At 35.4% G+C, this 26,507-nt stretch overlaps 2 protein-coding genes across 9 annotated transcripts in view; one reads left to right on the top strand and one right to left on the bottom strand.

Annotated features, from left to right (window-relative positions):
* Positions 1-26,507, top strand: part of RALGPS2 (Ral GEF with PH domain and SH3 binding motif 2) — a 149,444-nt gene that overhangs the window by 80,892 nt on the left and 42,045 nt on the right. The gene's annotated exons all lie outside the window — the stretch shown is intronic.
* Positions 5,471-26,004, bottom strand: ANGPTL1 (angiopoietin like 1). Its single transcript, XM_077763127.1, has 5 exons — positions 25,856-26,004; positions 19,757-20,602; positions 8,050-8,243; positions 7,174-7,444; positions 5,471-5,848 (listed from the first exon to the last, which is right to left on the bottom strand). The coding sequence occupies exons 1-5, from the start codon at positions 25,863-25,865 to the stop codon at positions 5,661-5,663; spliced, it is 1,509 nt and encodes a 502-aa protein (XP_077619253.1). The 5' UTR covers positions 25,866-26,004; the 3' UTR covers positions 5,471-5,660.

The following is a 26,507-nucleotide window of genomic DNA, read 5'->3' as shown; positions in this document are numbered from 1 at the left end:
TAGAACAAAAGTAGTCACTTACTATTTGTTGGTTGAATTAATTAAATGACCCCTTTCCTACTTTTCTCATTGTTCCAGTAACTTTATTTATTTTAAATACAATAGATTTAAATACAATAGATTTCTTTGTGAGACAGTATTGTAATCAGTCAACTTCCTATCTACCCTGGTTTTCCTTTGGTGCATCAGCTGGCCAGCTGTGCTCAGCAGTGCTAGCTACACAGCAGGCCACCAAATGGACTTTGTCCCTGCCCTTACGGAAATTAACATCTCTTTGATACCAAAGGCTCAGATTGACATCATTACCTTGTCAATAATCTGTTCTGTCTCCTGTGTCTTGGAAGAAGTACATTTATTTCTTTGCCAGCCTTTGTTAGTGGTGTCCTCATCACACTTGATATGTTTAAAGCATGCCTAAACTTACAGTGGTCTCCATTCCAGATTTTATCTGGTCCTCTTTTATTTCCCAATAGTCTTTACATATCCTCATCTTTTAATAGGATACAGTTCTTTATTTTACTTTAGTTTTAGAAATTTCTACTAACATGTATAAATGTTTTCAGAAATACTAGGTTTGTATTCACATTTTTATTCAGATAACTTTGACAAAATCCAAAGCTGTCTGTAGATTTTCCCTTTCCCCTTTTTAGAGTTTTACTTGCTTAAATGTATAAAAGACTGACACTGGTCTCTAAAGTGTCTAATGGTCAGGGTGCCTGGGTGGCTCAAGTCGGTTAAGCATCTGACATTGGTTCAGGTCATGATCTCACAGATCTTGAGTTCAGGCTCTGCATCAGGCTCTGTGCTGACAGCTCAGAGCCTGGAGCCTGCTTCTGATTGTGTGTTTCCCTCTCTCTGCCCCTCCCCAGCTGATGCTCTGTCTCTCTCTCCTTCTAAAGTAAATAAACATTTTTTAAAAGTCTAATAAATAAATGTCATTGGATTTTGATATTTTAAGACTTTTATTCTTGTTCCTTTCTTCGGTTTGATTTGTAGATAATATACACCATGGAGCACTTTACCTTATTCTTCTCACTAGATTATATATTGTATTCTAAAACAGCCATAAAGTATGTTCGGTCATTTTTGTTTGAATCCCAGGAATGAGCTCTGACCAAATGGCAGCTAGCCCTGGCTTTCTCTTTAGCCAAAATTACATCTGCATTTTCCATTACCTCATTTATATTCTTTTTGCTCTCATTCTTTTTTTATATATTTAAAATTCTTCTAACATTCTTTAATGGTATATTTTTTGAAGTTTACTTTAGATCACTTGTGATATAAAAAGGCTTAGGATAGGGTTACATTAATTTCTTTCCCCTGTTCCCCTGTAGTCTGTCTTTAAGAGCTTATATCTTAAAAATAAATAATGTGTAGCAGCTATACAGATCTGCCTTTTAATCATAAACAGAATCAGATATCCCCCAACCCCCAGTTCCAGCAGCTTTGCCATAATTGTAGTAAAAAAACTTTTGCAATATTTTGAGCAACCTTAACAGAAAAATAATAATAAAAATCTTAATAATTAACATTTATTTAGCACTTAATCCTATATGCTGGACACTATTTTACATAAATTATTACGTAGATTATCTAATTCTTAACAATTGTATAAGGTAAGTGATATTATATTCATATTTTACAAGTGAAGAAACTGAGACAAGGAAGGTTAAATGGACTTGCCATAAGATATGTACCAAGGGCACCTGGGTGGCTGTCTTGATTTTGGCTCAGGTCATGATCTCATGGTTCCTAGGATCAAGTCCTGCATCAGGCTCCATGCTTGGTGTGGAATCTGCTTCAAATTCTCTCTCTCTCTCTGTCTCTCTCTCTCTGTCTCTCTTCCCTTCCTCCCACTTGAGCTCTCTTGCTTTCTTAAATAAATAAATAAAAATATTTTTTAAAAGGATAAGCATTATAATGTTTCATCTCTAGTTCAAAGAAAGAAAGCATTAGAGAATAATATTTAATATTTTGGGAATCTATTGAAATTAAAATTTTGAGTTCATTGTCTTTCCTACAATTTATCTATAGACTTACAACTTAATAACTATTCACTCCGCTGATAAAATTGAAAACTGAGCTTGTTTTTATTTATTTTTTAAGTGTTTATGCATTTTGAAAGAGAGAGAGAGTACACAAGCAGGAGAGCAGCAGAGAGAGAGAGAGAGAGGGAGAGAGACAGAATCCCAGTCATGCCCCATAATATCAGCGCAGAGCCTGATTTGGGCTCAAACTCATGAATTGTGAGATCATGCATGACCTGAGCTAAAATCAAGAGTTGGATGCTTAACCTACTGAACTGCCCAGCCGCCCGAAACACTGAACTTATTTTTTAGATTAGATGGCTTTTGGGAGAAGTCGGGGAGAACAGGGCTTGGCATTGTAAGTGGAAGCATTCTTTTCTTACTTGATTGTATTTTATAGACACTGAAATAAAAGACTAAAAGTCTGTGAGGGTATAACCTTAATTTTTTTTTTTTTTACATGTATTCATTTTTGAGAGACAGAGACAGAGCACAAGTGGGGGAGGGCTGAGAGAGGGAGACATAGAATCCAAAGCAAGCTCCAGGCTCTGAACTGTTAGCACAGAACTCGAACTCACAAACCACGAGATCATGACCTAAGCTGAAGTCGGTGCTTAACCGACTGAGCCACCCAGGCACCCCTGCGAGGGTATAATCTTTAACTTACTATTAAGTATATAAAAATAATATCGTATTAGTATAGGTTTATAAGTAATTGTAAACATCTTCATAATTGCAGAAGTTTTTACAGACTTACTGTGTTATTACTAGTAGGAATCCTAAGACTATAACACTAGAATTCATACTCTCATATCATGACTCATAGAGTCAAGTGATCACTAGGCTAAAAATTTAATCATTCTACTCTGCCAGGCTCAGAGCCTGGGGCTAGATTTGTTTGTAGATACCTACTGAATTTCAAGGCAGTGTCTAATGTTGGCATTATTCAAAATCTCAAGTTTTAAAAGTCTACTTCAGAGATGCCTAGACATTGATGGCATCTCCCCTTGAGTACAGAATAGAGTCTAAATCATTTTTAGACTAAGCTTCATTTCAGTTTTTAAAAATAACTAAATCCTTCTCTAAACCGTCTCCCAGGTTAGAGTTTAGTCTTACTGAAGGTAGGGCAGCCATGTCTTTATTCCTAGGTAAACTGCAAAGTAGCTAGCCAGTGGACTACACAAGTGACCTATATAATCTCTCAAGATCCTCATTTGGCTGAAATTCCTACTATGACTGTCTTCACCTTAGTTTCTCTTTATCTTTCTTATGATCCAGTCTCTTAATTATTTGCCATAATAGCTTGACATAGCTCTATTAGGTTAGCAGATGAAGATCATGAATCAAAGTAATTTTATGCCTGAAAACTTGGGTAGTGTTTAACACATTTGTTGATCACCTGCTCTATGCAAGGCATCATGATATGTAAATACATAGATGAATACTAATAATTTATAGCCAGAGTCTATGGAGTCCTAACTTGGGTCAGGCATTACTATTCAAATGCTTTACCACATATATTACTTCATTTGATTTTCATAGTAACCACATGAGCTAAATATTGTTCATATCCTCATGTTATAGATAAGAAAATGGAATATAAAAACTGCTCAAGGTAACACAGTAAATTGGTAGATTTGGGCTCAGATCCAAGCAGTACTGACTTTAGAACCTATTCTTGGCCATCATATAATTCTGCTTCTTATTCCCTGCTCTCCAGGAGCTCCAGAACAGAACTATCTCGTGTCTATAAGGGAGAGCAGAATGGGCCCAGTGGCCAAGGTTGTTTAGCATTTAGCCCATTTTTCTCATTTGTGTGTGGACTTTCACATCATTCTAATTATAATGAAATAATATTCCTTTTCTGTAAAAGTTCTGTAAGACTTGGCTTGTCATAGGCTTTTGGATGTTTACATGAAATGCTATAAATGGAATGCCCTTGTAAAATTTTATCCAATTAAGGTTTGATATAACAACTAGATGGCTAATTTATCCCAGAAATCTTATAGCAGTATTTTTTTTTTAAATTTTGGGGGTGGTAGGAGGGACATCAAAACCACTTTACGATAATCATAGGTAAAACAAAGAATAGTGCTACTGTAAGATTTTGATGTTCTCTTGCCTTCTTTGACCTGCATTTTAACATGTGACAGGAAAAACCTTGGTCATGTTGCTGGGCTTGAGTTGTTCAAGTGATTATCTTCAGTTCTGATTGGATTTTCGTTTTGCTTGAGCAGAAGTCTCCTGAGATTTCTCTAAAATTTTAGCTTACAAATAAATTAAAGGAAGATTAGCTGTAAACAAAGAACATGTTTCTGGAAAGAAATTGTTCAAGGAGGTTGGTAATAAATTGTTAGATCCAAAGTTGAGTAAGAGACAGACAGACACACACAGTAAGATGGAATTAGCAAATTGGACTAGCCAAACCCCTGTGGATTCTACTCCGAGGCTATTGAATCTCAGTACTGAGAAAATATCCAACAGTTCCTTGAAGTTGTGTTAGTCCCACCCAATCAGGATGTGGTAATGCTTACAAAGTTCTCTAGGCTCTCTGACTTAAATAGCCGACGAGATCAGTAAAGTTTGGAAGTGGGTAGAGCAGGAGTATTAATAAATAAGCTTATATATGCATAAGTTGTAATTCAGATCTGTAAAACCATTGGCTTACTAAATTTTTGTGATACCCATTCTTGTAATATCAATATTTTAAATGAATTTCAGGAAACTTTGGTGTTTAACAAATCATATAAAGATAATAATGAAAAATCATTTGTATATTTCTATTTTTGTAAATTGACTTTAAATAGTACATACATTATTATTTTTAATATGTATTTTAATATGCATGTATCACTTAATTCTTTTGGGAAATTGGCACAAAATATATTGGCAAGAGTTCAAGGGGGCACACCTGGTTGGCTGAGTTGGTTGAGATCTGGCTCTTGATGTCGGCTCAAGGTCGTGATCCCAGTCGTGGGATTGAGCCCTGCATTGGGCTCCACATCAGTGTGGAGTCTGCTTGGGATTCTGTCTCTCCTCTTCTCTCCTCCCCTCCCCCATTTGTGCCTGCTTTCTCTCTCTCTCAAAATAAAAGCAAGAATTTGGATCTAATCCCTTCATGTCAGAGGCACAGATTGGATTTCAAAGAACTTTTATTCAATGCAAAATGTTTTTTCTATTGGCAAAACTAGAGTTTTCTCTAATTTCCTGTCTGTATTTTTATAAATAAGATGTATTACTTGGCTGAAATTTTAAAATTATTTTTCTATTGGAAGTTAGAGCAATCTCATAAAATTTTTAAATAAATTGTCTTGAACATGTATTCAATTTTGATTTAAAATAAAACTAAGATTTGTTATATACTGTGACAAATATTTACATTTTATAAAACAAACTTTGCCTGTATTTCATCAATATAATTTTAAAAATAGGATTATGGGTACACATAATCTGCAATATTATTGAAGAAAGATGAAACTACAGTCATAAATCCCCTTTTACAGTTATGGTAAATTCATTTAAAACTGAATCTGTAGCAGTGAATTGGGCAAAACAATATACATGTGACATTTACATTTTTAGGAACTGACAAGGACAGAGTTCTCTGTCATTTAAGTTGGAGACGGTCTCTCTTCAGTCAATAGGCTTGATCATCATCTGAACTGCTCTCAAAGAGTACGACCCGCCTCGGTACTCAGCCCAAAATATGCCGTCTTGGTATTTGCTTCTGTAATGGCCTCCTCTGTACCACACTCCATTTAGGTTAGAATGCGCACAGGCGTTGTACCACCATCCTCCTTTATGAAAGTGGGCGCAGTTTCCTTTGAGGAAGAAAGTACAGATATCAAAGTAAAAGTTTCTTCTAAGCATGGTACTCCACAAACCATCAAAAACTTACTCTACCTTTAGAATAATTTGAGTTCTTCTTACTGATTTCAGTTACCTTTATCTTTGGAGTTTTGTTTCATCATTCTTTTACTGTTGCTGAAGTATCAGCTACTTGAAAGATCACTTGAATTGCCTTTTTACCTTGCCCTTTGCTTGCTTTCCATATGCTTTTTTAAATTAAGGGATTTAATTTTATGCGTAGCAGGGTAAATAAAACAGAGAGCGTTTATTTGTGAGAGAGAGTGGGAGAAATTGGGAAGGAAAGGTATGGAGTTGCTAAAAGTAAATTGGGGAAAATTGAATTCTCAAAATAACACAAAATAATGTAAATTAGAATACTACTACCGGTGGCCAAATGTGTTTCTATAAACATGGGCTATACTTTGATTATATCTCTCTTTGTTTTTTCGTTTGCCATTGTAAACCTGTATGCTGCTTGCCAAGATACAGCTGAACAGAAAAATAGATTTTGCACGAGGGTATCTCTTTATCAGGGCCACAAAGCTGGGTTAAAAAGGCAAAAAGTTTATGAAAATGAATGTGAAGAGTTACGTTATCTGGATGGCCTACATGATTCCTCCCAGACAGAATAGGAACTTCCCCTCTGGGTAGAGCCTTCTTGCTGTTGAGGTCCTACTGTTCCCTGTCAGGTGGGTGCTGAGAAAGGCCAAATGGCTTGCTTCCTTCACTCCCTTCAGGTCTTCATTCAACTGTTACTCCTCAAAGTAACCTTTCTTGGCCACTCTGTATAAAATAGCACTCACCCCTCCCTGCTGCTTATCACTCACTGTTCCCTCACGCAGTTTTATTTTTCTTAGAGTATTTGTTACCACCGGACAAAGAATTTTGTCTCCTAGAGAGTAAGCTCTAGAAGGGCAGGAACTTAGTTCACTACTGTATCCTTAGCATCTGTAACAGTGCCTAGCATGCAGTAGATGATTAGTTAGTAGTTGTTACAAATTTCAGGCAATAGAGAATCTGATTTCCAGATAAATGAGTGTTTGTTTTGTTCCCTCCCACCCTCCCACCCTCATGTTAGAATGACAGAACCTTATATTTCACAGTGTTGATTCACACTTTGGGATTGCCTTGTAGAAGAGATACTAATCTTTCAGCAGCTTATATTCCCTGTGACTAACTCCAAAATTACCTTTCCGGAAAGGTTTTTAGTAGTGTATACTTTAATAGCAGGGTTCTGTGTAATGCCTAGAAGGTAGTGATTTTACAAAGAATATACATTTGTTTGTTTCTTACTCACCTGCATACATATCTTTATCTCTGTCCAGTGTGGTGAACTGCTTACCATTATGCCACATCATAGAGTCCCCTGCATTTCCCTGGTAAGTCCCCAGACGTAGTCTGAAGAATTCACTTTCAGGTTCCAGGCGAAAGCTGCTATATTCTGCATAGACTTTTTTATCACTCCAGTCTTCTAATTCAATCAACAACTTATAATTATCTTGATTACTAAGCATATAGATATTTTCCAGTCCAAGCCAATATTCTCCATCAATGTTTCCAAACCCTTTCTGTTAATAAACAAACAGTGTGAGTACAAAAATAAGGGCAAATGTGACTGTAAACAGAGAAGCAGTTGTCTTCTTAGGAAATGGAAGTAGTGGTGGTGTCTGGGTGGCTCAGTTGGTTAAGCACCTGACTCTTGATTTCAGCTCAGGTCACGATCCCACCATTGTGGAGTCAAGCCCCACATTGGGCTTCCACTCTGAGCTTGGAGCCTACTTGGGAGTCCCTCTGTCTGTCTGTCTGTCTGTCTCTCTCTCTGTGCCTTCACTGTTTGCATTCTCTCTCTCTCTCTCTCTCTCTCTCAAAAAAAAAAAAACATTTAAAAAGAAAAAGAAAATGCAATTAGCAATAGTTTTTGCTAAGCATTAAATACATGTATAAATGATCCAGACTGGAAGGAGACATTTGAAAGTATATCTTTAGTTTCCTTTTTACCTTTTAATTTTGACTTTAAAACTAGAGATGAGAGTTAACTTTTTGACAAAGGTAGATAGTAAAAAACATATGGATAGTTGTTTCTAAGCTGTGTATCTTATTTATTTCATAGAATGGCTACATTGGAAGAGCTGCTTTGTTCCACCTCTCTCCCAGGTCTGAATCACTGATTTACCTTATAATTTTCCCAGTTTCGGAAGAAGTTGACGGAGCCATCTGTTCTTTTCTGAATAACAGTCCAACCCCCAGGATCCAAACTGTTCTCACACCATAACTGTAGTGGTCCATTGCTGTGTTCAGGTTTAATCATATAAATCCCACTGACTGAATGTCCAGCTTCTTTTGCATGCTGACAGTCTTTGAATGGTCCTGTAATTAACATATCATTGATTACCAGGAAACTTAATAGGAATAGAGCCTTATTAAAATAGTTTTAGTCAAGGGTCTTACCTTTATTCTTTCTTTATAGATACCACTTTTTATCTCATGTATACACAGTACCATAAAAGTTAAAGAAACTAAATAAAAGGATTACCCCAGTTCCACTATCTGGAACATTAACTTGTTTCATTTTCCACTGTTCTTGGGAGTCTTTGTCCATATACACACATTTTGATATTGTTATAATTCTGACACACAGAGAAAATTGGATTCTATCTTTCAACAAAAGTTTCCTTGGGACTGCAGTCTTCATTCTAGCACTTAGAGGTACAATTTTTAACAGTGGTATGTTATTGTTTATTACTCCGTCATTGGATACTGAGGTTTTGTCTGACTTTTGCTGTTGTGAAAGTGCACAAAGTGTCTTCTTATTGGCTTTCAAATATTTACTTTAAAAATGCTGTGAGGTTGATCTACTGGATCAAGAGGGTGTGAACACTTTTACGGCTCTTCATTGTACCCAGTTTACAGTTTCCAAAATTTGATTTCAGTGGAACACACTAGTCCCTTGAGGTACTTAGTAAAAACGGCCTACCATGGTCAAATAAGTTTTATTATTCCTAAGTATTATATTACCCTCTTGGAAACTCACAGTGTACATGTACATATTAAAGACTAAGAAGCCCTGCAATAAATCAGAGTTTCCCAAGCTTATAGAATCTGTTAACTTTTTCCCTCATTCAATAGTCCATAAGAATACATTTCAGGAATGTTGGCAAAATGCCTTTCTAAAGAATTGTATCAGTTTATATGACTAACAGTAATTTTCTTAGTCCACACAATCACCTTGTGATAGTTTATAGATGTCCTATAGATGAAACAGTTAACTAGTCTAACTAAAGTCCTGTATCTTAGAAGGTAATAAACCTTGTACTTAAACCCGTTTCTTTCTAACCCCAGGGTCCATGTTCTGAACTGCTGGCTACATTTGCTCCCATGTTATCTCATAGGGAGAGAAATGGATTCTCTCCCTCTTTTTTAATCCATTAGTAAGTTCTTCGTATCTTTTAAAATGACAGAACATTTTGTGAAATATTTTGTAGTGTCTGACTCTTGAACTTGTGATTTCCACATTTTGGGGATCTAAAGAAAGATCACTTCTAAGTTTTACTGGATATTCTTTAGTTGCACCATTCTCCAGTGTTTTGATCCTTTTTTTTATAAGCATGTAAAAATATTAAGTGATTCAGAAATAAGAACTACCCCACAGATCTTTTAGAATAACAACAAAAAAGTATAGAAATTCCAGTTGTCACATTTTATATTTTACTAGAAATATTTATATTTCAACATGCGCAGTTTTTAGAAATTAGGTGAAAATATAGTCGAGTAAAGCTCATATACTATAATGATAGTAGGGTTGTTGAAATTTTGAGAAATGTGTTATCTGTACTGTGCCAATATACACATGGACTCTTTTGGGCTAATTGCATTAAATGAATAGTTATACAACTGCATCATTAGAGGAGGTTCTTAGAGCCTGAGCTCTTTGCTCTAGATTGCTCCTTGAGGATGGAGACTGTTTTTGGTTTTCTTCCGACTTCACATTATCAGTGTTTTAACTATTAGTAGGCTGTCAGGCACTTTTTTAAGTAAATAAATTAACTTGCCTTCACACTTTAAATACAAGGAAATTCAAAACCACACACAAAGTCAATAGATGATACATTTCCATCATAGACTGCATTTTTACGTTCCGTTCATATTTCTGTTTCAAACTTTTTAAAATTATGATACAATAACTGTAAGCACTATACATTACTAGTAAAAAATTTGAGAAACTAAAAAGACTTAATGCTACCTTTCTTGGGTTACATTTATTTGAGGTATTGAATTTTTTAGTTGTAGAGTTTCAATTCTTATCCCTTCTGTTCCTAGTTTGCTGAGAATTCTAATCATAATGGATTTTGGGTTTTGTCAGAGTTTTATTTATCTACTGAGATAATGGAGGGTTTTTTTTTTATTAATAAGTGAATTCTTTGACTATTTTTTAACATTAAACCAGCCTCGTGTTGCTGGTATAACCTTGACTTGGTCATATGTATTATTAATTTTATGTATTGCTAGATTTCATTTGCTAAAATTATGCTAAGAATTTATGCTTTCAGGGCCGTATGGGTGGTCAGTCAGTTGAATGTTCCAACTCTTGATTGAGGCTTAGGTCAGGATCTCATGGTTAGTAAGATTAAGCCCCATGTTGGGCTCAGTGTGGAGTCTGCTTGGGACTCTCTCCCTCTCTCTCTGCCTCTATCTTTCTTTCAAAGATAATAAAACTTTAAAAAAAATTCTGCTTTTATATTCATGAAGATATTGGTTAGTCTGTGAAAGCTCATAAATAGGTTCTTAAGGTAGAGAGGGCTATGATAAAAATAATGTTTTGATCTTATCACACTGGCCATAAATTTGATCACATTACATTAAAATTCATTGTGAATTATTTTATATTATCTACCTTACCATTTACTGATTTTAAATTACAAAGTATTCAGAACCTTTAACACAATACTTTAGATAATAGTCATCATCAGTAACTTGTTAGTTGCCTTTTTTTCTCCTTCATTGCTAACCTTTAAAAAAAGTAGCTCATTTAATAAATATATATCTTAATTAATAAATTTAATATGGCTAATCAAAGGTGAATGTACAGTCATTTCTGTTGTAGAAATAATGTATTCCTGGAAAAACCTCTTGTTCTATAAAATCTTAAAATAAAAATAACAGCAAATATTAGCTATTAACATACTTTGTATTCAGCTGTTGATAACTTGTGACACAAAATATTAAAATAGCTCGGAAAAAATCCCAATGAACCAATATGACCTCTTTGGTTTTCTGATAATATTATTCTTTTTTACCAGTCACATATAAGCCACTAAACATTTCAGAAGCATGCATTGTAGTCAAGTCAGAGGATAGATAGGTTGTAATTCAGATAAAATGCAGTTTATGGAATTTTAATTTTATATGCAAGAGTGAAATTGAAGGAAAAGTGAAGTCTAATTTCCAGGTCCATTCTTAGATTATTTTATGTAATGCATGAGAATATATTCATTTGTTTACTCATACAACTCCTGTATCTTTTAGTTGTGCATCCTTTAAGCCCATGTAGGCACTCAAATATTTGTTGAACTACATGATCCCTAGTTGCCACAGTGGTTTCCAGAATTTCCTCAGTTCTGTCTTTTTTTCCAGATATTTCTTTTCTGCATCTACTATAGGCTAGAAAATTTGGGCTCAAGGGGTAAAGAAGCAACCATAGAGTCAAGTGGGAAGTGGGGGATGTGGCAAGCAAACAGGTAATTCACTGCAACATGACAGATACTTCGATGGAGTTATGCAGGACAGGTGGGAACACTGACCAATAAATAGCTAGCCCAGATTTGCAGAAAAGAGATCAAAGTCTACCTATATCTAAGCTGAGTTTTGAAAATTGAGTAAGAGTTTAGGCTCGTAGTGTGTGGGTTGGGAGGCTGATCAAGGCCACACATGGGTAACACGAGCTGAGAACTGAAAACAGAAGAAAGCTTGATGTTACAGAGGAGTTACAAGTTCTGTATGCCTGAAATGTAAATGGCTAAGGGTGATACTTAGAGCGCTTGAGGTAGGCTGTAGACTTGAAGTTGTCACTTCCAGAATAGTCAAGGATATCTGAGGAACATTGCTCTTATCTTAAACTCTATTATAGTTAATGCACACATAAAGTGGTCGTGTTGCAGTCTACATAGATATTTCCCCTCATTTCAGAAATTTGTTTATTCTGTAAATGTCTCCTTTGTATTGTTTATTTTATGAATGTCATCCTTATAAATAAATGTTTGCACTCATTGACTATAGTTTTGACAATTTACATTTTATATTTAAGTATATATTCAGAAGTTTAACTTTCATTAGGTTATTTGAATTGCTGTAAAATACTTAGAAACATCAAGGTTTTGAATGTTGACAGAATATTTATAGAATACCATTGTTTCTTCTCTGCTGCTTAAAACGCTATTGGGGATTTAAGCAAATTGGAGAGTTGTGGGTTTTCTAAATCCAGCTTTGATTTGTAAGACTTTGTTTTATGCAAAATTAAGATTATCTTTAATTTTCAACCCCACTTTTTTGTGGTGGCCTTCATATTTATAGTTCAGATGCCTAATTAGATTTAGTTGATTAAAAAATTTAGGAAAATTTAGTTGAAATCCTTTTCTAGAACATGTGTATAAAATTAGTAGTACTTTTAGCTACCTTTTTCTCCTCGGTACATATAGTAAATATAAGAATTTAGTATTTGTTTGTATTTATTTTTTATAAAGAAACCATTAACCTGTCTTAGTCCAGTGTATATTGTTGGTCTTGGCAGAAATAATTTTTCATTATTACTTGTATATGTTATTTACTTTCTGCTCTAGAGTTCGATTGTAAGACATTCTTATATTAAATGTTTTACTACTTCTCTACCACAAAAGTCATTGCCTAATAGGAATTCTTAAATGACTAGAAGAAAAGTAATAGCTTTATTTTTGAGAGGTCAAATTTAACTTGAAGGTTTGCATATTATCAAAAGTAAGTTAACTGACATGTTTCAGGAATTTGTTCATAATGGTTCACAAAGGGTATAGACTGGAAGTACCTTTCTTTTAAAATAGGAATTTTATTAACCTTTTTCTTGCATTGAGTAATCTTGAAATAGTCTCCATCTTTCTTGACACACAATTGGATTCTTCTCAAGGCAGGAAATTGGAGTTCTGTACATTGAATTTGAAGGACCAGTCTCTCTCTTCCTCAGTTTATTTGATGATTAAAGTTTGTATAGGGCTAACAAACTTCAGTTAATAGATCTGATTCATAGAAAGAAAAATATTGACCAGTCATGCCACATTATTTCCCAATATGTATTTTTCATTAAGAACCCATAATTTGAACAGAACAGTGGGTTAAAATTTTTTTCATACCTTAAATATACCTTTACTGGGAACCATCTTTAATATACTCATCTTTTTCTGTAAAGAAACTATTTAATTGCTTAATAGGAAAAGCTTTCCCTTTTTAAAGTTGTTGAATTTCTCATTTATTTTCTTTGTCCTACCTAATCCTAATATTTGTGATAGAAGAAACAGGATGAAAAAGATAATCACTTTAGAGCTTCAAATAATTGGTCAGCAAGTAAAATCTTTTGAAAGTTAAACTTTTTAATTGGGTTGTGAACTAAGCATAAGACAAATACATTCTATATCATTTCTGAATGGGAAGTTTAAGGCAAATACTTTCTAAAGAAATAATGGATTCTTTCTTCTGAAAATATGGATTACTATGTTTATTAACCTGTAAGTTTAAAATAAAGTTAGTAGGGCACCTGTTTGGTTCAGTTGATTAAGCGTCTCACTCTTGATTTCAGCTCAGGTCATGATTGCACGGTTCCTGAGATCGAGCCCCATGTCAGGCTCTGCACTAAGAGTGCAAAGCCTGCTTGGAATTCCTTCTCCCTTTCCCTCTGCCCCTCCCCTACTCGTACGTGTGCTTTCTCTCTCTCTTTCTTCTTATCTCCCGCTCCCTCAAAATAAATAAAAAGCAGTTTTAAAAATCTTTAAAAAATAAAGTAGAATAAAAAAATAAAATGCAGTTAGCAATCCGAGCTTTTATTTTTGAAAATTTACTAAAGAATTTATCAGTTGTTACTCAAAACTGGTTAAAAGAATCCTATTCCAATAGCCCCTTTGTCTAAACAGTCTTTTTTAGTTTAAGTGTTAATCTAAGTATTCCACTGAAACCAATTGCATCTTTAAAATACACCACTAAGAAGCATTATAAGTAATTAAAAATTAGCTTATCCACTACAAAGCATATTGTTAGTTTCTAATGACTGCTTTTCAAGTTTAACTTTTTAAGCTTACCTTTTATGTTCCCATACATGGCAAAGCAAGGCACATGTAGGGAAGGGCACAGAAAAATGGAATAATTAATGATGGTCAGACCGTACATACACAAAGTGTTTTTATATGCATCACCTCATATAAACACCATAACAATCTTTCTTACAAAAGAGGCAACAAAAAAAGCCTTGCTACAATCCCAAGGTTCCTGAAAGCTATATTCTAACACGCTGTGAAGGAACTTTCTCAAATCCATCTGTTTACAAGGAATAAACTTATTTTCATAAATATACCATTTGTAAGAGTAATGTTTTCTTTTATAAAAGACTAACCCAAAATGTCGTCACTGAATAACATTAACAGTTAAGAATTGTATTGATGGCAGTTTGCCAGGTGTGCAGTTCCGTTCCCAAACATTTTAACAGCAGAAGGAAGGTAATGTTTCTGGAGATAAAGTAATTAAAATTCAATTAATATTAATCTGACAAATTTATTATATTATTTGCTTTGCAAATAGTTCTTTTGAGGTGCATTTTTCTTATATTAAAATACAAAATTGTCATTAAGACACATTTTTAGAAGAAGGTGGTAAGATATACATAAACTTATCATTTAAAATGTACAGTTCATACCTTCTCTTCATTGTCCAGCCAGGCTCCAGAACTCTTTTTGTGGCAGAACTGAAACCCCTTACCCAGCACCAGCTCTCCCACTCCTCCACCCACCATTCTGCCTTCTGTCTCGGCACATCTGACCACTGTAGGCACCTCATATTAGTGCAGTCACACAGTATTTGACTTTTTGTGACTGGCTGAAACAAGTTTAAAATCATGCGAACACATTATACACTTAGAGACTTTAGAATTCTAGACTGTGTATGTAGACTACAGTAATACGAACTTCTTAGTGCCAGAAACAGAAGTACAGAAGAACCAGTCATCCCTCTCTGCCTTTTTTTTACAAGTACCCAAAAAGCTCCGACATATTTTCCAGTATGATAAGAATACTGCAGACGAAGATTTTAGCACGTTACGTGTAAAGAAAAGAAAATAGTAAGTCTGTTTATTGTTGCTTAGAGTAATTTATATTTGATAGGAATCACAGAATCTTAGAACTAGAAAGGGATGTAAAAACTGTCAGGTTCAACCAGCACTCTCATTGTACAAATGAGAGAACAGGACAGTCAGGCAAAGTACCCCAGGTCAATAACAAGATAACAGATTTTTTTAAATTCTGTTCACTTTCCCTTATATGTTCATTAGTATTCTAATGAACATTCTTGTGGTGTAGCTAATTATTCCTTGGATATCAAAGATCAACATTTATAGAATAAAATAAGTAAAGTTAATATTTACTTATAATAACAAATAGTGAACAGCAAAAAAAAATGTCTGCCCTCAATTTTTACATTATGGATTAGTTTATTAAGGATATAAACACCATTGTTTTACTAAAGCAAAAGTCTTTTTAATAGGATTTTTGATATGCTAAATCCCTAACATGGTATTTAATTCTGAAATACAGGATTTTTCTTGCACTATAGCTCAGTGTATAATAAAACCTAGAACTGATAGAGCTCATTTTGTATAAGGATTTTTTAATATATCAGTGTATGAATATATGAATAGTAATCTCTTCTAGAACTGATACCATCCAGTTAAGATTCAACACTCACAGAAAATACTCCATGGTGGTCATCTCTGTACCTACATATTATACATTCCATCAGTTAAAAAAAATTCCACACACTTCAGTTATGTTTATTTATAAGTTATATGTATAAACTACCATGCTGATAGGTTGTATACATTAAAAGTTTACACAAAACATACATTTTTAAAAGGATATCTAAAATAAGTATGTATTTTTTTCTTTCTGTACCCAGTAATGGATCATATTGTACACATCTTTCCTTTGGAAATCACAGTGTGTGGGGATATTAGTAATGATCATCATTTACCTAACAATGGCATTCTCGCCTGTTGTTATATAAAATGAATGAATCCTGATATCCGTATTCTAACATGCTATTAGTTAATATAGTAGAATGTACTAAAAGTACTTTTATGAAGGTCTTTGGAATGACAACTTTAAGAAGCTCTATAAAAAATGTAGTAACAAGTTAACCAACATTTATTGAGCATATGCAAATGAGACACAATATCCATCTACCAGGAAGGAGCTTATATTATATTTGGAAGGCGTTTTATTTAGATGTGTATATAAAAGTACTATATGTACCTATAAAGATAATTGATAATTCAAGAGGGAATATAAGGAATGTTGTATATACTTTATGTCACAGAGAAAAGAAACATTCGTGAAAAGAAGCAATAGCTTTAAGCCTGAGGAAGTCAGCAAGGGCTTTAAGGAGGAGTTGCTATTTTATTTTTATTTTTATTTTGGTCTGAGCCTTATAATTTGATAGGCAGAAAGCATGGAAAACATTTCAAAGACAATGAGTTGATTCATTTTATTGAAACAGATGGTTTTTATGAAGGAAATTAATAGAAGGAAAGCTAAAGAATAGGGTTGTTTTGAGGAGGACATTGTTCTTACCCAGGCTAAGCAAAATGCACATTTTTGGTGTGTCATATGGAACTGCTGAGCAGAGGTGTGATGGGATCAAAGTGGTAGTTTCAGAAGATAGGTCTGTTGGCAATATAGAATATATTTTGGTGGAGAGAGAAGATGAAGTTAGACTAATTGACAAGCTATTATACCATTCCTGGTAAGAGTTAACATTTTGACTGCCAGGCTGTGTTGTAAGTACTCCTCAAAGGTTAAATTCTGTGAGGTAAGTACAATCATTACCCCCTCTTTTATAGATGAGGAAACTGAGGTACCGAGCAGTTTCCCCCCACTGCCATCCCCCCAACTCTGAGGTTACACGGTTAATCCAGAAGTCTCTATCCTCTAGTTGCTGCCATAGATAATTTGGAGCTAAGTTAGAGTTCTGGCTCTGAATAGAAATGAGGGAAAAGCAGCAGGGGTAGAACTGAGCTGACTGGGTGTTTGGGGCAGGAGGGAAGTGTAAGAGATGAGCCAAACAAATTCAGAAGTAGGGAGTGATGTAAATCAAAACAGAGAAATCAAAATCAAATGCCCCACCAGTCTCACTAACGGAAATTTATCCTAAAGATACAAGAATAGAGAAAGAAAAAGAACAAAGTTATTTTTAAAGCTGCAATCGTATTGATTACCATGTTTAACAAGAAGGGCAAACAAGAAAGACTTGAAGGCTAAAGTTAGTTCACTAACTTTTGTTTATTTCCTCTTTTTGTTTTTAATGTTTGTTTATTTTTGAGAGAGAGTGTGAGCAGGGAAGGGGCAGAGAGAGAGAGCAGGGGACAGAGGATCCAAAGCAGCCTCTGTGCTGTGACCAGAGAGCCAGATGAGGGACTTGAAACCTGAGCCAAAGTCAGACACTTAACAGACTAAGCCACCCAGGCGCCCCTGTTTAATTTCTGTTGGATATTTAGTGAAAGTTTCTTAAAAGCTTGTTCGTATTTTCTAGATTTTCTTCAGTAAATATGTATTACTTCTGTAATAATTCACTTATTTCTAAAGGGAAAATGCTAGCGTGGGGAAAAGATTATTTTAAGCTTTAGTTATTCATTCATTCATTCATTCTTCACATTTCTATCATAGTGCTTAAAATATGCTGAACGCAGTGTGCCAAGATTTGATCCTGCCTAGATGTTTGATTTCTTACTGTTGAATACGGAGAGTTCTTTTTTTTTTTTTGTTTATTTTTGAGAGAGAGAGAGAGCATGAGTGGGGGAGGACCAGAGAGAGAACGGGAGAAAGAGTCTAAAGCAGGCTCCAGGTTCTTAACTGTCAGCACAGAGCCCAGTGTGGGGCTCGAACTCACGAACCAAACCATGAAATCATGACCTGAGCCAAAGTCAGACGCTTAACCTACTGAGCCAGCCAGGCACCCCCTAACTAGATGTTTGAGATAGAAAAATGAAAAGACAGTTCACTTTCTTCCAGAAGCATTCAGTCTACCAGGAGACCCACAGGCAAACAACCCTAGTGCAATGTGATACAGAAAACATGTTCAAGGCAGAGTCAGCAGTTTGGGGAAAGAGCCATCTAGATATGTTTGTTTGAATCTGGGAATGTGTAACATTTAAGCTATTATTTTACTTGAGCCTTGAAATCTGCCAGGTCAGCAGAGAAACTAGAAGAAGGCATTTCAGGAGGGGAAGCGGCATGTGTGAGGTGCCGGTAGAACACCCAAATGCAAACATTGAGCATTGATGAGAATTCGGAGGGATCGCTCCAGGCGGGAATCCTCTGAGCCAGTGGTGATACTGGTGGCCTTGGCAATGTGGGAAGCCTGCAAAATAGAGCATCTTGAGGAAAACTTTTTTAAACAATAGAGAAGGAAGGAGACGCAAATGAAGGACTTCGAGAAGTAGAAAGAGTCAGAATATTCTGAGGTGGAGCCCAGGAAAGCGAGATGTGAGTGGTCTGTGGTGTCCACTGCTGCAGAGAGAGACTTTATGACAGGCATTTCCGGTTCTCTGTTTTGTTGTTTAACATTACTCCATAGTCTGTGCAGTTTTATGTACTGCCTTTTCAATAAGTGAGTGAACTATGATTTATTTACTTTTTTTTTTTACTTTGGGGCATTTGGATTTTTCTTTCCACTCTAAGGAAACAAATCAGCTTGCAAGAGAATGCCTTATGAGAAAATGGTTGCAGGGGTAAAATAATGTAAAATATCCAGAAAATTAGCAGTGAGCTTACTAAACTGAAACAAAGATGAATTACTGACCTTTGTATTCTGGCCACTTAGATCAGTGACCAGTACTGAAGGGAAGGAGGAAGAAAGGGAGGAGAGGGAATGGAAGAAGGAATAAAATTAAGAAATAGAGGTAGGGATAGTAGGATCAATTTTATGGTTGTGTTTTGTTTTGTTTTGTTTTACCATAGTGAAAACTATGTGGGTATAAGATAACAAATTGTACTTTGTTTAGCCTTGGAAAATAGAAAGGATACCTTTTCGTCTTAAGACTGAGGGCAAGAAGGCATGGGTGCTGTGTAGGAGTTTTCCAAATAGGAAAGAACAAGGAGCCTAGGACCTGAGTAGACTTCATCTCCGTGCAGGAGTAGATGATGCATTTTCTAAGAGCGGAGGTAAGGAGAAGGTGTAATTATAGGCTTCAGGAGAGTGAAAGGAAATTTTTAAATGTTCCTTTTGGAGAGGAGGAGAGTGGGAGAGCAGCAAGAAGTAAACAGAAGGATTGCTTAGCAGCACGATGACCTTAGCTGGAGGCTGAGAGGGTGGTTGTAGAGGTTAGAAGTGGATTCTGGACTCATTCCTGTCTCGTTGCTGGTAACTTAGATTGTGAGAAATTGGATGGAAGACCATAGTTTTCTCTCAGAATACTGTTTTTAGAAACTCTTAGACCTGAGAGATGTATTCAATATCAGTTCTCCATTAATAGAAAACAAATGTTCATGTATAATTACATCACCAAAATGAAGAGTAAGCATTTATTGTGTGCATTGTTTCCTAAACCGTAACACATATGAACCTCATGCTTCCATTTTTAATAAAAAGAGGTAACTCACCTTCATTGATGAAAGTTACTGGTGGTATCTTGAAAGGACTTTTGGTGGGAGAAGTCCCCAGATCAGGTGGTGGCATTAAATCCCTGGGGTAACTTGGGTCCCTCTGAATCTCATTCCCGCCCAGCAGTCCAGGGGTGTACTGATGGCTGGTAGGGATGTGCTGCGGCACTACCTGGACGAGAGGAGGAGACATGTGGGGGTCTTGTCGGGAAAATATCTTCAAGCACTGCTCTTCCAGCAGAGTGATCATCACAGACTGGTTATTGACGAGATCAGTCAAGGACGCATATTTCACCTCCAGTTCCCTGTACCTTGTCGCCATCTTCAGCATTTCTGTCGTGACATTGAGGATCTTATTTTCCAACTGGGAAAGTTCAAGTGAATTATCCCTCTTACGGATAATCTCATGTAATAGTTGCATATAGAGTTGAGTGACACGCGAGTTCATGTTCCGGCTTTCTTTTCTCAGCAGCTTTACCTCATTTACAATGTTTCCATCTACATCCACCACCAGCTGGAGGACATCTATCTCCCGCTTCTGCCTGGAGAGCACGTCCTTCAGGTTTTCAAGGTCCATCCTGGTGATCATGTCTTTAATAGTACTTGCATCTTGCCCTTTGGTATTAACACAAATTGGCCCTGTAATTTTTTGTTCAGGCACCAGGAATGTGTATGAACATTTCTTTGTTTCCTCTTTACCGTCTGTGGCACGAGGGTATCTCCTCTGGGTTAGTTTTTTTATTTTGAACTGTCCTCCTCTGCAGTGTGCAGTGCCCATTAGTAGGAAGAATAGCACACTTAGGGTCCAAATAAAAGCCTTCATTTTGAAATGAGGTTGTATGAAGTCTTTTAAAAGAACAAACCAATGAAGGGGAAAAAAGTAAAAAGAATTAATATTAACCTTTTAAAGTCTGTAATGTAAAAAAAAAGTAAGGAAAAATCTGAGTATCTANCATTTTGAAATGAGGTTGTATGAAGTCTTTTAAAAGAACAAACCAATGAAGGGGAAAAAAGTAAAAAGAATTAATATTAACCTACTTTTAAAGTCTGTAATGTAAAAAAAAATGTAAGGAAAAATCTGAGTATCTCTTGGTTTTAACTAAATTGGACCAGAATTAATGTTATTAATTTATTAAATTCAACACCACAGTGCCTTTGCATTTGTTTAAAATCTAGGTTTCAGAGAATAGCTCGCCAACTATCACCTCTCCAACTGTCCCCTCATTGCAGAGATTTTGGTGAGTGCCCACTGTCTGCATGGCATACTGTTCGTGTTCTTGGGTGCTTTGAGACCCTAATAAGACACTTTTTCTTACTCTTGAAAAACTTACTTTACTGTCTTAAGACTCTGAAAATGATATGTAATGTGTATAAGGCATTAATTAAAACATTCTTTCCTAACTAGTACTAAAGCCAATAGCAAGTGACTTTACTAGTCATTATTTTATATCTGTTTTATGCAGTTTTAGTTAAATTGGCCCTCTCTAATAAATATCTTTTTTATCTATCAAATTGAAGAAACATTTTTAGACAAGTCTCAAATCGGAAAGTTTTGGCATCATATTTTTTGTTTTTGTAGCATGTCCTTTTAGGATTCCAGACAAGTTTAAGAATGAGGGAGTGTTTACAGTCATTATTGTGGGTGATTATATTTTCTAAACCATAGCCGTATATATCCTCTAAGCTTACGTTGATTTTTTAGCAGGTTCATTCTTCTTACAGATGCTCTACTGAACTGTATATTAGTAAAATTTCAATAATTTTTTGTAACCATTACCAAGGAAAGAAACTCTCTATACTTGAATATGATTGTTAGAGTTGGAAAGTGCCATAGAGACCATCTCATTCAAGAACCTCTTTACACCTGGGGCGCCTGGGTGGCTCAGTCTGTTAAGCATCCGACTTAGGCTCAGGTCATAATCTCACAGTCCATGAGCTTGAGCCCTGCATCAGGCTCTGTGCTGACAGCTCAGAGCCCGGAGCCTGCTTCAGATTCTGTGTCTCCCTCTCTCTCTGCCCCTCCCCCACTCAATGTTTCTCTCTCTCAAAAATAAATACACATTAAAAAAAAGAAGAAGAAGAACCTCTTTGCACCCACACGCATGTTGAAGGCCAAGGCCACACAAATAGGTAGTATTAGAACCCAGTCAAGAATTCAGGTTCTCCAACTCCTCAGTCAGTGTTTATAGCAGTGGCACGAATTGCTGACCTGTGTGCCTGAAATGTTTCATTTTTTGCTGTGACAGAGAAATTCTTGTCCCTTACAATACAATTTTCATAGAAAAACTAGAGGAAACATTAGAACTAGCTCTACGAACCAAAGCTGCTTCCTTTCTCATGAGTTACCTCCCTAAGTAGTAGTAGCAGCAGAGGGGTGAGATGTGCCCCTCCGTTGGGCACATAAGCAGGCTGCTGTGGCATGTGCCCCCCTGCCCCATAAACTTGATTCCTGGTTGCTGTTTTTGAAGGATATCAGTGGATACACTAAAAACTCTTCTCTCCCACTTTCCACCCAAGGTCTTGTTTTTTGACTTGAGAAGTCAGGTCCCAAGTTGTTTATGCCTACGATTAATAACAGCAATGCAGTAATAACAGTCACTCATACTTACTGGGTGCTCGGCATTGTGGTAAGCCCCCTTACGTGCATTAAGTCAATTACTTTGTAACTACAACCCTCTGAGGTAGATTGTTACAGTCCTCATTCTCAGTGAATGACTGGCATCTGGAATTTAGGTCTTACCCAGAGTCATACAGCTTCTAAGAGATGGCACCAGAATCTGAACCTAGGCAGAAGACTCCAGAGTTCATGTTTTTCATTAACCACTATGGCACATGGCAACATATTCTATCCTATTTTCTATTCCCAATACCATAACAGTCCCTCACATTTATGTAGCACTTAATACACGTTAACTATTTGCATTCACAACAACACTGAAATAAATGTATACCATTTTACAAAGAAATAAAAGTCCCAGAGAAGCCAAAATTAGCATTCAAATGGGGAGTCTGATCTTCAACTCCTAACTTTTCTAGGCCTGTATTTTTTTTATCCTAGTCATGGTATAACTACAGAGGAGCCTTAACTTTGTGTTTCTTGTTTTTTAGTCTTTTCCTTGGTATGTATTTCTTTACATTTACCCAGCTCTTATTTATGAGAAGGTATTTGTGAATCATTTTTGTTAGGCTCTGTTTCCATCATTTTTCTATCCCAAACTTTTCTGCTATCATTCCTTTTCCTCCCTATGTATTATATCAGTTGATAGTTACATATCTAACTTGTGAGTATGAACCCTCTCAAAAAATAAGGGTTATTATTGCAACCAATGAAATACTGACTCTTTAACTTGGGGTTATGAAGATGACCGCTACTTTTTAAAACCATGTCTCCTTTGGTGTTTTCCAAGTGGAGTGAGAATGAAAATAAACAATGGATGGAGTGTGGAATATTTTTCTCTTAACTAACATAATCAAGATAGGAGGAATGAGCATAATAGCATTGCATATTTATAACAGAGGCCTTCTCCTGCTAACTGATCATCAAAAGCACACTTGGATGAGCACTTTGTTTTTTGTTTTTATATTTTGTCTCTGGCATGAGTAGAAAATTTAGACCTTAAACATCATCTATTTTATAAGAAAAAGATTTCTTGCTATATTTGCAGTTTCATGGAATTTAGATGTGGTTTATTTTAAAAACTGAGGACAGTAAAGGAGAAGCCGTCAGCCTTCTGGTTAAAATGTACAGTATTTCTCCTACATGGTTAACTTAGCTAGTCCTCAACTTCACTCATTTCACTTTAATGATAGAGTGGAAACCCTTAGATCATAAAATAATTTTATTTAAATGATCTATGACATAAGCTACCAAAGCAAGGGAAATTCAGAAGCTATCATGAAACTTCAAAACAAGTAGAATTTCATAAACAGTATTCTGATTTGAACAGTTTATATTTCCTACCAGACACAGATTTGTACAGAACAACTAAGAACATATAATCCAAGATTGTTTTTGTGACTTTACATCAGTGTTGTCATGGAAGAACAAAAATATGAAACGTTAAAATAGCAGTATGTTCTGCCTTAGCTTTTTGTGGGCTCCTATACCGTTAAGTCGTAAGATAAATCATTGTGTACCATAAGAGAATCTGACCTAAGTAAGTATTGAAAGGAGGCAACTAAAAGGTTTCTTTTAAGCAAATGTGATTCCCTTACCCTTATTATAAAAGTAATGGCTTTGTTGTCACATAAAGAAGAATAAGGAGCCCCATTTCTTAAGTTGTAGACAAGCTACATCGTGAATAAAGAACTGGTTTTAAAAATACATTTACTATTACATTTTCTGAATACATTCTCTTATTTAATATTTTCCCACCACATTCAATTTTAAAAGTGAAAGATCTATAAATCTGTGTTACCTCATAAAACCTTTCTGTATATGTTAAAATTTTCCTAGGTCCCAAGAGAATGTTATAAATTAGTTACAGTATACTTAAGTTTAAATCTGTGCCTTTGCTTGGTTGTTTTTAGGAAAAAAAGTCTTCCATGCTTTGGGTTAATTTTATTGGTACTGTTTCTCTTCATAGTTGCTACATTTGCCAGCTAGTAGAGAGAAGAAATAAAAAATCAGGATTTGCTTTCTTTCAGATGGTAAATGCATAGAGGCATTTAACTGCCTATGTCATGCACTGAAAATAGCATGAGGCAGTAAACCTATATTTATGAAGCATTGAAGATACCTTAGATACTTCTAGATTGTGAATTATGTTCTGGGAAAAGACTTGAGAACAGTCTCATCCTCTGGAGGTATCTAAGAAAGGGATAGTTATCTGTGTGCTTGAGGTTTCAGATTAAATGCTTGCCTGAGAACTCATTAAGAAATGAGGCTGAATGAGGTCCTGCACTTTTCATAGCAAAAAACAACAGAAAAGAGATGAGAATATTTCAGATCCGGTAATGCTTGAGCATTTTGTCAGTTTCTTGTAAAATAATGTTTAACAGAGATCTTACCAGGATTTAGAGTTTGAATCTTTAAGGAAAAGACATGTAAGTAAAGCTGAAGAAATCTTAGCTTTACAACTATTTGCTTATTGAAGATTCTTACCATTTAATGTCTTTAGTTTTTAAAAGAACAGAAAACCCCCAAATCATAAAAAACTAAAGTGTTTTTGGTGTTAAAGGTTACTGCTGGTAATTAGTAATTTTATTTTTAACAGTTCTTTCTCATAATACAATTAAACAAAGCCCTCAAGTAGTAAATTGAAAGAAACCTCATGTGTATGGTTACCAAAATTATGTCTGTCTAAAAATATTACATATTTTAGTCATGTATTTAAGTAATTGGTTCTTCTGGATTCTTATTTTCTACTGTTACTGCTGACTATTTACATAATACTTCTATCACATTTTACTTTTTTCCTTAATCCTAATCTTTACAGATTTTAGGTTTTTTTAAACTTCATAGTTTTAGGGTTTTTTAAAATGTATCAGTAAGTTTGCTTTTTAAAGTAATTCTAGTTATAGCCCTTTTAATCTCTGTTACCCAAGTTAAATTCCTGTTACATGTAAACCTGGAAGGTTATTTAAAATTTTGAGTTTTTGCAAGAATTACCATAGACTTACCTTAAATCTACAAAATTTCTGCTACATACAAGGTCATACTATAACTGGGGAATTGTTCTAAAGCTTTTCAGTTAATTTTATATCTTCTTAGCTGTGTTTTATAGTTATACTTTAAGATCTCCAACAGTATACATAAACTTACACACTGTAAGTGCAGGAAGAGAGACTTGTGTTTACAGCTGTTTTCTTTTGTTTGTATCCCTTTGTTTTTACTCACTGTATTATCAACCTTATACGTTTCATCTGTTACTTGTTACAGTTTCTTTCTAGTGTGAAGCACTTGTTCTCTGAAACCCAACACATATCTACCGATGGATATGCATATACACCAAAGATTATTAAAGTGAACCTCAAATAATGCATCAGTCACCACAGAGTACATAATGATCAGTTTAAGAAAAGATTTTCAAATTTCTACAAATTTAAGATTTTGACATACAGAATTTTTAAATAAAAACAAAAGAAATATTAAAATACCTTTATGCATCTGTTGATAAAGCACACCCAGAAACTTGCTGTTCTTATTCTTGCTTTTAAAAATCAGTGTAGACGTTTGTTCATCTGTGACTTTAATGGCAATTGCATTTTTGTTTTGGACAGTCGAATCCAAGCTGTAATAAGGAACTTCTTTTTCTTCTTACAACACTCATCAATTGAATTTGACAAGCCACCTATGTAATTTTAAGTAGTATAGTGGAAGTTCTGGTCTGTGGGCTGTCTTTAATCCAGCAGAGAAAGCATTGTGGCTTTGCTCTGTCTGCCACATGGAGAAATGCGGTAACCAGCTGCAGCTGACCCAGATTGTATATACAGTACCCTTGAATAGTGATTCCCTCTCCTTCTCAGTAAACTCAAGTTCAGCCCACATATTACGTCACCAAAAAATTGCTGGAGACTAGGGGGGAAAATCTCCTCCTTAGGATTTCCTCCCTGTAGCCTTAAATAGGGGTGGGGGTGGTGGAATCAGCAGGAGGTTGAATAGCTCGGAACAAGGAGAGACTGTGTGCAGGTTGAAGGAAGGGCACCATCTGGAAACAAACTATCATAGTTCAGCGGGCAATTATAAAACAAACATTTTAGTCTGCTGGCCAGAGATCTTTTAACTTGAATACTGAAAAAATAGTACTCG

Source organism: Crocuta crocuta, unplaced genomic scaffold (assembly GCF_008692635.1).
Source record: "Crocuta crocuta isolate KB4526 unplaced genomic scaffold, BGI_CrCroc_1.0 scaffold3, whole genome shotgun sequence".
Taxonomy (NCBI): Eukaryota; Metazoa; Chordata; class Mammalia; order Carnivora; family Hyaenidae; genus Crocuta; species Crocuta crocuta.
This window is presented reverse-complemented; position numbering and strand designations above follow the sequence as displayed.

What these genes read in the sequence shown, in the direction of transcription:
- ANGPTL1 (XM_077763127.1), bottom strand. An exon ending in AGTAACTTTCATCAATGAAG is followed by an intron (nt 8,244 to 19,756) that starts GTGAGTTACCTC and finishes TGTTAATTACAG; the next exon opens with GACCATTCAAAGACTGTCAG. An exon ending in AGATAAAGATATGTATGCAG is followed by an intron (nt 5,849 to 7,173) that starts GTGAGTAAGAAA and finishes TCTTCCTCAAAG; the next exon opens with GAAACTGCGCCCACTTTCAT.